The sequence below is a fragment of the Miscanthus floridulus genome, chromosome 8, assembly GCF_019320115.1.
Source record: "Miscanthus floridulus cultivar M001 chromosome 8, ASM1932011v1, whole genome shotgun sequence".
Taxonomy (NCBI): domain Eukaryota; kingdom Viridiplantae; phylum Streptophyta; class Magnoliopsida; order Poales; family Poaceae; genus Miscanthus; species Miscanthus floridulus.
In genome coordinates this window covers 52,608,216-52,618,677 of record NC_089587.1, presented here as the reverse complement: position 1 = coordinate 52,618,677, position 10,462 = coordinate 52,608,216, and the positions used below count along the sequence as shown (strand labels likewise).

The window sequence follows — 10,462 nt, the reverse complement described above, 5'->3', positions numbered from 1 at the left end:
CAATATGATTATCCAAAAATAAAAGGGCTTCTTTGTTTATTGTTAACAACAGGGTCATGATATTAAAACGGAGACAACGCGTGCGGGAGGGAAAGAATAGAGAAAGTAGTGGAAAGCGACCCAGCCAAAATGCTACTAGTACAGTATATATGCTTGCTATAATGATGAGGCAGAGGACCAATTTGTAAGTAGAGTTTTTTTTTCTCGAATACGCAAAAGCTTTGCGTATCATTATATTAAGTAGAAGAGTTTAGGCAAATATACAACGCGCTTGTATCGAGCGCCGAAGGAGATCAACCTAACACAGCCGTAGCTGGACCATTCTAGCAAGAGACATCTAGATTCGATATTACATTACAGGAAAAAACCAATACCGATACAACAATACGATCTAGTAGGTGGCCTTGCGTCCTCGCGGCTGCCTAGACAGAACAGCCGGGAAGAGCTCGTCCAGCGCTTTGGCTTCGGACACAGTCAGGTCGCCGCCGAAGAGCCTGTCATGGGCCTCCAGCTCCGACGCGGATGGCGCTGATGGATCCTTGGTGAAACCTATACGCTGCATGATCAGCACCTCACCTCGTTTGGAAGCAGGTACTCGAGAGAGGCGCTGAGCCGCCAACCACCTGCTCCGCCATGGCATCGCTGCCTTAGCAGGAGGCTGCTTTGGAGGCTCACGAATTAGTAGAGAGTCCCTCTTACGCGTCACTTCGTTGATGAAGCTATCGAGGCAGTGTTTGGCGGAGTCGTCGTTGTCCTCGGTCGGGTGGGTATCCACCGCGCGGTGAACTGGGAGGGCCAGCATCCACTGTGAGGTTCGATGGGTCCACTTCCTAGTGAATGGGGCATGGAGGTGGTGTCCGCAACGCACAGGAGACCACTGCCGCCGGGTCCTCATCCTCCATCTAGGAGGCCGTCGCTGCCGGGGCCTCATCTTGTAGTTGGGGGGCCACGGAGGTGACAACAGGCTCTCAAGAGAAGGCCATGCGACATTCCGACTGCTGGCGAGCGAGGCTGCGAACTCCTCCAACATCGGGTCCTCTATGATATCATGACCATGCGTGGCGTCAAGTACAACGTCAGCGTCAACGGGTCAGGCTTGACGGTGTCCGTCTCACTGGACATGGACGGTGTCCGTCTCACTGGACAGCTCAGTGTGCCCAGGCTGAGCTTCAGCAGCGACCGAGGTGAATGCCGGAGCTGTCTGTGCGACCCCTGCCGACCGCTTGAGGGGACTACGGGCTCGGAGCGGGGGCGGACGGGTGAACGAGGAAGACGTCGAAGCCGGAGGCAGCGCACTCCCCTGCTCCGGCTTTCACGCACTGTGCTGCGAAGGCGGTGGCAGCATCATCCGGCCGTGGCCGCGGGGGTGGCGTGGACGCGGCAGAGGTCGCACCGGCGTCGTCTGCTCCCGGCGGCGGGGCGGCGGCAGCAGGTGGCGCCGGAGATGGCTCGATCATCGACACCGGAGGAGGCCGCTGCAGTGACGGCGAGCTGGACGCCGAGGCCACCGTCTCTAGCATGGCTGCGGTCAGCGGGGGGGGGGGCATCAAGGGCACCTCCCTGACCGCAGCGAGATCCGGTGATGACGGCGCTGGGGAGGGCCCCGATGGTGGAGGGGCAGATCCAGGGGAGGCTGCCACCTGGATGTCGAGCTCGGAGGAGGAGGCGGCCGACTGGGACAGGGGCCCGGCCGACGACGGCTCGCGGGGGGGGGGGGCAATGTCGTTGCACACCATCCCATGTCCGAAGGCCGGCGGAGGGGCGGCGCCCGGCGGAATCCGTGATGGGGAGCAGGCGCTGTGCCGGGGGGCGCCATCGGCGGCGCCGGACGCGCCCGACACGGGCGGCGGTGGCCGTGCTGCGTGCTCGCGCGCACCCGTCCGTGGGAGAGAAGAGGAGGGGGGCTCGGATGCAGGGAGGTTGAGGGAGGGGGAGGGGGAGGGCGCCGGGGGTGGATCCAGTGGTTAGGGTTCGTGGGTTTCCATCACCGAAGGCACACCTCAAGTGGCGAAACCTCTTGTAAGTAGAGTAAATCTTGAAGACCAAAAGACGGTAGAATCATAATGTAATGTAGCAGTATATATTCTCGTATTGGCATCAACCAGACTGAATATTAGATTCATTTTGGTGCTAATGTTGTCTGCAACATGATACAATAGACATATTACAAAAAAAAATTCTCGAACATGCCATGTAGCACGTATTTCATTAAGAGGAAGTAGACAACACCGAACCAAACAACAACGACTGGCCGGTAATCCTAAAATTACCAGCACAATCCCACAAACACAAACGATACAGCAAGAAAGCACCGCGGGGGGGGGGGGGGGTAGGGCCTCCACCACCAAACCCTTACAGACTGAGCCTATTACAGGAAGACAAAAACACATTGGTAGCCTAAGGTGTAGTGTAGCTGCGCTAGCCAGCATCCACCAAGGAAGCCAAGGGAGCCGGCACGACAACAGCGGCAAAGCATCCGCACAAGAAACGACCACGGCGGCCAAGCATCCGCCGAAAAAGGACCATTACGGCAAAGCATCCGTAACGAGGGCCATCACACGCTCAGTAGCTGAATGAGCGTGGAGACCGAAGCGACGAGGTGGCCAAGCATCCACCCAAGCAGCAACAGCGGCAAAGCATCCGCCAACGAATCGAACGACAGCGGCAACAACAAACACCGAAGGACAAACCAATGTGAAGATAGAGTTGAAGCACAGATAGGCACAGCAGAGCAGGCAACAACCCCAACGGTCCAGGCCACAAGACCGCCCATCCCATGCCACAGCGGCAGTGGAGAAGCAGCAACACCTCTTGGCCTTCATGAAGCAGCCTCTTGGCCTTGAGGAAGCAGCCAGGTTCCTCCAGCCACGCCACCATGGCGCCACTGGTGCCCCTGGTAAGCTATTGCCAGCCACACCACCACGGCGTCACTGGCACTCATCCAAGCAAGCCGTTGTCGGCCATGCCACCACGGCACAGCCGACGCACCACTGTAGTCGGTCGGAGTGGGAAAACACCATGACAACGCCTCCAAGGAGGAAGACGACGCCTGAAGGCGTCGCCGTCGTCTTGCCGGCAGATCCGACATGGCTTTCGCCGGTGCTCGCCCACATCGAGCACAAACAAAACAAGGATGGCGCCACTGGTGCCCCTGGTAAGCTATTGCCAGCCACACCACCACTGCGTCACTGGCACTCATCCAAGCAAGCCGTTGTCGGCCATGCCACCACGGCACAGCCGACGCACCACTGCAGTCGGTCGGAGTGGGAAAACACCATGACAACGCCTCCAAGGAGGAAGACGACGCCTGAAGGCGTCGCCGTCGTCTTGCCGGCAGATCCGACATGGCTTTCGCCGGTGCTCGCCCACATCGAGCACAAACAAAACAGGGATGGCGCCACTGGTGCCCCTGGTAAGCTATTGCCAGCCACACCACCACGGCGTCACTGGCACTCATCCAAGCAAGCCGTTGTCGGCCATGCCACCACGGCACAGCCGACGCACCACTGCAGTCGGTCGGAGTGGGAAAACACCATGACAACGCCTCCAAGGAGGAAGACGACGCCCGAAGGCGTCGTCGTCGTCTTGCCGGCAGATCCGACATGGCTTTCGCCGGTGCTCGCCCACATCGAGCACAAACAAAACAGGGAGCCTTGGAGGCACGCCACCCCTGCCAAATTTGGATCCATGAACCGTGAGATACACCTATTTGAAGGTTTAAAGTCGTGAACGGGTAATGTGGTTCTGCGATTAGCTAAAAGGAGAAGGCTTCTCTCCCAAAGTTGCAGAATCAAATGACTTTGCCATCGAAAGCGAGGCAGGCCTCTTCTCTTGGCGACTTCAGAGATCTTAACTTGAGTTGCAAAGTGGGACAAGTCTTTCTAGTAGTTAGTCATGGTCCATCGACAAGGCTTGCTATGCTGACATTCTAGCCGTATTTCATGTGACGCTGACCTCATAAACAAACTGAAGGTGTTGAGATTTCGTTCATGCATCCCCTTCTTTGCGAGGATATTAGTCAGAGTATACTTGGCAACATGCATGAGTAGGCCTGTTGTTGCCGGGATGTCCCATTAAAAAGGCGGGTGTCATATTTTCTGAAACAATATATAAAATCAGATCAGAATGCACTCAAGATGAGAGGATCCGTACGACACATCGTCCTTCATTCGAGGGAATTCAAATTCAAATATATAGATGTGCTGAAGATATGAACGAAAGAAAAGAATTGAATTTGATCCATCTCCTTCCTTTTCTTTTCTTTTTTATTTGTGTAACTTGGGCTCCCGGTTTGCTTTGTAATTATCTTTTTCTTTTACATCGTCCAATAGAAATCCGGCAAAACTCTTGCCCCCTTTCTAGAAAAGAAATTCTAACCCAGTGTAAGTTGTCAACAGAAAAACTCTTTATAGATTGTTGAATTTGCAAATTGATAGATGTGGCCAAATAAGCAAGTCACCTTGTCAATGGCCTCCTGAATCCAGAATCAGTCAACAGGCAACGTACTAGCTAGCCAGTAAACTGAAACATCTCAGTACCGGATCGTGTGGGTTCGGTGATTTCCAGAAGGACGTTTGAGATGTATAGGTTGTAGCTTCTAGGGGTGTGCGTGTGTGTGATGGTGTAAGTATGTTGTGTAGAATATAGATACTACAACTTGTACACTAGGAGTCCAGGCTAAAAAAAACAATTCAAGAGACTTTGCGAGGAACACGTTGTTTTTAGAATCGTTTGTTTCTGATGAGCGCCCTTTTGGAATCGGGACTGCGACACAGCGTTTGGTTGGTTCTTCTTCCTGAAGGCATCGCCGTCGACGTCGGTCCTAAAGATGTAGGAAGAAATCTACAGCGGTGATCTTGATAACATGCAAGTGCTACGTGAGTTGTTCCCATCGAACGACGATGTGGGTCCGCGTAAGCAGTGCCGCCGCTGCTCGGCAACTCAGACATAGGCCTCCTAGCCGACTCCGCAAGTCGGATTGATCAGTGTCCAATATAACAGCTTAGCTTTAAGTACATTAGGACGGTCTGAGTGTTCATGTAATACTCTTCTAGCCACCTAGGACGCTTTTAAGGCATGTTGTATTAAACATTTTCTTTACTTTTATATAAAGACGTGCAAACCTTTTGTGTAATCGAGAAAAAAGAAACGACGATAGCACCTAACGAGAAAATCACGGGTTCCTGTACATTTTGTTTGGAAAAAAAGACTACATTACCTCTCTCAATTTTCACGAAAGTCCGCTTTTCTTCCATGAACTCTAAAACCGAGCAAAACATCTCCCTCAACTTTTAAAATCATTCATCTTACCTCCCTGACCTGTTATAAGCAGTTTTGAAGGTGGTTTTATCTTTATCTTTTTTATTTATTTTGGTTGAATCTTTGAAAAATCATAGTAAATCACAGAAAAATCATGAAATAAAAAATCCAATTTTATTGGACTCCACATGAGTAGATCTATACAGTGAACATATAATATGTTATGCTTTAGTACAAAGTTTTTACTGTGGCTTTAGATCTATGCTTTTATGTAATTAATTGGAATAATTCATAGCTGCAGTTTTTATGGTCCAATTATGATGAAATTTTTATAGTGGGATAATTATTGTATGAACTGCAGTAAAAATGTCATACTTATTCGATCATGTATAGCTTAGTTATAGATTTATTTATATTTAACAAGCATAAACCTAAATAAAATCTATAACTAAGTTATAGATGATTCAATGAGTATGAATTTTTTACTATAGTTTAAGCATACAATAATTAATCCACCATAAAAAATTCACCATAATTGGACCATAGAAATTACAGTTATGAATTATTCCATTTAATTACAGAAAAGCATAGATCTAAAGCCACAGCAAAAACTTTGTACTAAACCATACCATATTATATGTTCACTGTGTAGATCTACTCATTTGGAGTCCAACAAAATTGGATTTTCCATTTTATGATTTTTCAGTGATTTACTATGATTTTTTAAAGATTCAGTCGAAATAAATAAAAAAGAAAAAGATAAAACCGCCTTCAAAACCGCTTATAACAGCATCAGGGAGGTAAGATTAACGATTTTAAAAGTTGAGATAGGTGTTTTGCTCGATTTTCGAGTTTGGGGTGGAAAATGGACTTTCGTGAAAATTGAGGTAGATATGGACAAGAATGAACGAATCTTCTCGAGCCTGATTTGACGCACGCCATTTGACCTCGCGTTTGGGTTTGGCTTTGGCGTCCGTGGCGGGCCGGCCCGCCACCGCCTGGTACTTGGCTGACGTGGAATGCGCTTGACGTCGAGGCAGCCCCCCCCGGAGTGTGCGGCGTTTGTGCCGTTCAATCTGGGCCCGGCCGGCCTACAGGCTACTGTATGTGTGCCGCGAAGAGACTCTTTTTTTTTAGGAAACCAGAGCAAAGAGAACTGTGGGGACAGGAGGAGTATACTTTAGTTGGGGGCATAGCAGCTCAAAGCTTTCAATTTCTATTTAGACATCCATACTTTTGAATGAAATTATATGTCTGCATTGGTCATATTCTAATACACAGTATTGTAAACTTGGACTATTGGCTTACGTCGACAATATAGTAGTACAGCTTCATTTATTTACAAACCCAATTAACATTGAGCCCCACACACGGTACGTACGCAGGCCAGAACGGTCGCCAATCATCGGATCCGACCGGTCGGACTCGAGGAATCTGCCGACCACCAGGTGTCTCCACGTATATTCTGCACATTTGGGCTGATTTCTGTGTAGGTGGGCCTCTTTTCTCTGATGTTTTTTTTCCTTCCTTCATGGCCCAATGTATATGCTCCCTGGATGTCCCGTTTTGTTTGGCTGGTCACGTACATGTTTCACATGTAGTGCAGTGCTGATCTGTTTTTTTCCTTCTTTATTTACGCTGGTTTTACATGTAGTTTTACATGATCGCATAGAGAACAAGGCGACGAGAAACACAGGATCATCCCCGTCATCTCTCTATTACGGAGCCGTTAAGGATGCCTTTTTATTTGCTTCGTAAAAGAGTGTTCTCATGTTTTGCCGGAGAAACCCATGCTGACGTCAATATTCAATTTTTGTACTCTGAAAATGATGTACACGGCACCGATTACTCATTTCCCATCTCCTGTGAGTCTGTGACTCTAAGTAAAAAGAACAAATTGATTTCTGGTGCTCATGAACAGGGGCCAAAATAAAGGGGCATGACAGCGGACTTCCAACCAAACACGCGGTGGCCTTTTCATGTCAGACGCCAGTGATCCATCACAGAGATTTAGTAATAGTGAAGATAGATGGTGACAACAGCAACGGCCGCCATGAAGAATACCTTCATCACTTGCTTGGCTGTTGTGAGGCTGTTACTGAATTGTCGGCTGCTGCTGCAAGAAATCATATGTTCAATCAGCAATAAACACCAGGTGGGGTGGAAAGTCCTGACAGATTCAGAGACACACGCCGGCTGATTGCCGATAAATCGCTTCGACGACGGCGATCTACTCTCACCTGGCCGCTGCTTGCTGATGATCGGCGATGGTGGTGCGCGGCCTGATCATGACGTGATCGGCGATGCTGATGCGCGGCCACACCATGACGTGATCGGCGATGGTGGTGCGCGGCCTCATCATGACCGCGATCATGTGGAGAAGGAGCCTGGCGGTGGTAATGCTGGGTTTGTACACGAACATGTCGGCGTCGACGTAGGGCGCCGGCGGCGGGCCGTGGTTCGGCTCGAACTTCTCGTGGATGTTCTCCAACGACCCCTGAAAGCCCGCGTCCAGGTATATCATCTGATCGTACTCCACGAACAGCACGAAGCCGGCCGGCGGCCACGACGACGACATTAACTTGAGCGATCGAGCACACACACCATACATATCATCGCAGGATCGATCAATTTCGCTACTTCGAAAGTTCGAATAAATAAAGTAGTTTGTGGATCATCAGCTCATCGGTTGGTTATAATTACCTCCCAGACACGGAGCTTGTTGTAGTGGGGCGGGTACACGGGCTGGACCTCGCGGACGACGCAGCCCAGCTCATCCATGAGGACGCGGCGGCGGGACTCCGGCACGTCGGGCAGCACGGCCACCACCAGCGGGTAGGCCGAGCCGGCGTTGCGAAGGCCCTTTGCCAGCCCCACCACGCCCTTGAAGCTATCGTCATCGGCGCCGTCGTTCGCCAGGAGCGTCACGTACGCCGTCGTCGCCGGCTTCATCACCGCCGCAGCAGCGTTCTTGTCCGCCATATCGACGGGACGGGCCGGCAGCTTGCGAAGAACGAGCTTTGTTTGGGAATTTGGAGGGTATAAGTTGCGTGGCTGATTGTCTGATCCACGACGGTACGGTGCGTGTGCTGGTGGTCGGTCCCGACTGCCGACGACGAGGTTTAAATAGACAACACACGCAACAGGAGGTCTCGGAATGTTAGCTCCAAGGCATGCATACATGTGGCGCCGCGGCGGTGCCGCGGGATGACGGTGAGAGCATCGCGTGTACGATATGGAAGATTTTGAACGAGTATACTAGGAGTAAGCGTGAAACTGCTGTGGCTAAACCAAAGCAAAAAATAGGTAGGTGATCATGTGGTCCCACTTTTATAAAGTATGGCATCAGATGCGGGGAATAAAGCTCCATGGTGGCTTGTAAGTATAGCAGTGGCCATGTGTTCACAAGAACCGTTCGCTCCAAGGCATGCATGTGGCGCCGTGGCAGTGCCGCGGGATCGAACGCCAAGAGCATCCTGTGGATTGTGGATGTGGAAGGTTCTGGACGACTATACCAGGAGGAAGCGTAAAACCGTTGTGGCCAAACTGAAGCAAAATGGGTAGTTGACCATGTGGCCCCACTTTATAAAGTATGGCATCAGAGGCGGGAGATAAGCTCCACGGTTGCTTGTAGGTGTAGTAGTGGCCATGCATTTCACAAGAACACCAGGAACGTTAGCTCCAAGGAATACGTCTAGCGTCGTGGCGGTGCCGAGGGATCGGATGGTGAGAGTACCGTGTGGACTGTGGGTATTGAAGGTTTTGAACGAGTATACCAGGAGGAAGAGTGAAACCGTTGTTGCCAAACCAAAGCAAACACTACCATGTGGCCCCACTCTATAAAGTATGTCCTCAGAGGCGGGGATAAGCTCCACGGTTGCTTGTAGATGTAGTAGTGGCCATGTGTTTCACAAGAACACACCAGAAACGTTCGGGGTGGTGCGGGCTCTATATGGGCGTGCGAAGCGGTGTGGGAAGCAGACTGCAGGCGCGGGCATCCGAATGCCCCGCCCATCATGACGTTCAGGCGCTAGCAAGCTCGATTACCTATGGGCACAATGTAGGCTCCTGGTAATTCCCTTGTACGCTTGTGATCCAGTTGCCCATGACGAATTTTGTGAGATGCTCTGGCAATGGGATCAATAACAATGATAAAATATGACGGCATTAGCCACATCAATTGTATTGTTATTATCACGACACGACACGACACAATATACGTGTGCAAATTGAATTATCACAGTTTGGTTTTGACTTGCTGTCAAACCTCTCTTATAGTTTTCTATTCTTCCTGTTGTAACGTACGAAACTACGAATAATCAGCTAGTAGTGATATTTAAAACTCAAAAGTGATGGACGGATAATATTGTTATACAATTATTCAATGAGGTTTGTTACGGTGCTTAGGTGGAACCACCAGTTCCTTCCGTTCTCAAACTCCCTAATCCAATGCCACGAACACTTCTCCGTGCGCCGCGAAATCTCGGTGCTCCCTGCGTCGCCGCCTCCCAGCTCGTCGCCTCGAGCCCTCAATGCTGCAGATTGACGTAATCATTGCATATGACCTTGAACCATTCTCCGTTCAGGCCAACAGCATCTCAGAACGCCAAATTGGTCACGGCTGCGGCGTTGACGACGCGGCAGTGCTCCGCGGTGACGGCGTTGCAGGGGTGACATCAACGGCCCTGCACAGCTCGACCTCGACGGTGCCGCACCAGTGGGCGCGCGCGGCCTTGCACCGCACCAGGCGTACCCCGCCCAAGCTCTCGACGTCGGCGCGCCGGCACCACGCGGCGCGGAGCGCGCCCCTACCCCAGAGGCGCGCCTCGCTGCAGCGGTCGAGGGTGATCCACCTCCGCGGCGCGGCACCGGACACGGACACCTCCCGCGCGCCCTCCACGCGGGCCGCGCCGCACCGGTCGAAGCTCGCCGCGCCGACGCCCTTGGCGGCCGCGTCGATGCAGAGCGTGAACCGACCGCGCCGACCATGCTAGGAGAGGGAGGGAGCTACATGCTCTGCTATCAAGTCAACGCGTCCAAGGAGCGCCCGCATCAGAGCCCGCCCACGACGAGTGCAAGGGGTCGCCGTGCCTCCGGCGCGTCGAGAGGGAATTGGGGGAGAACATTTGGATAAGAGATGAGAAGCAGCTCCTGAGACGACACTGAGAAGCAGCTTCTGATACGTTTTGGGTCCACATATTTT

The 10,462-nt window shown here is 51.6% G+C and overlaps 2 protein-coding genes across 4 annotated transcripts; one reads left to right on the top strand and one right to left on the bottom strand.

The window, feature by feature from the left end:
- Positions 1–1,054: 1,054 nt before the first annotated feature.
- LOC136469065 (glycine-rich cell wall structural protein 1.0-like) lies at positions 1,055–1,968 on the top strand. The gene is made up of 2 exons (XM_066467400.1): positions 1,055–1,184; positions 1,343–1,968. Exons 1-2 carry the CDS (start codon positions 1,055–1,057, stop codon positions 1,966–1,968), a joined length of 756 nt encoding a protein of 251 aa, XP_066323497.1.
- A 4,962-nt stretch (positions 1,969–6,930) lies between these two features.
- LOC136472042 (galactinol synthase 2-like) lies at positions 6,931–8,317 on the bottom strand. Of its 3 annotated transcripts, none has more exons than XM_066469778.1 (3): positions 7,963–8,317; positions 7,500–7,840; positions 6,931–7,375 (listed from the first exon to the last, which is right to left on the bottom strand). In XM_066469778.1, the coding sequence occupies exons 1-3, from the start codon at positions 8,239–8,241 to the stop codon at positions 7,270–7,272; spliced, it is 726 nt and encodes a 241-aa protein (XP_066325875.1). In that variant the 5' UTR covers positions 8,242–8,317; the 3' UTR covers positions 6,931–7,269. The 3 variants fall into 3 exon arrangements, with proteins under 3 accessions (XP_066325875.1, XP_066325877.1, XP_066325878.1); XM_066469780.1 differs by having other exon boundaries at positions 6,931–7,372; XM_066469781.1 differs by having other exon boundaries at positions 7,500–7,756.
- Between the last annotated feature and the right edge of the window lie 2,145 nt (positions 8,318–10,462).

Coding starts and splice junctions, on each gene's coding strand:
- LOC136469065 (XM_066467400.1), top strand. CDS start 1,055: ATGCGTGGCGTCAAGTACAACGTCAGCGTCAACGGGTCAGGCTTGACG. Junction 1,185..1,342: donor GAGCTTCAGCAGCGACCGAG/GTGAATGCCGGA, acceptor AGGCGGTGGCAG/CATCATCCGGCCGTGGCCGC.
- LOC136472042 (XM_066469778.1), bottom strand. CDS start 8,241: ATGGCGGACAAGAACGCTGCTGCGGCGGTGATGAAGCCGGCGACGACG. Junction 7,841..7,962: donor ACAAGCTCCGTGTCTGGGAG/GTAATTATAACC, acceptor CGATCGCTCAAG/TTAATGTCGTCGTCGTGGCC. Junction 7,376..7,499: donor CATCAGCAAGCAGCGGCCAG/GTGAGAGTAGAT, acceptor GATTTCTTGCAG/CAGCAGCCGACAATTCAGTA.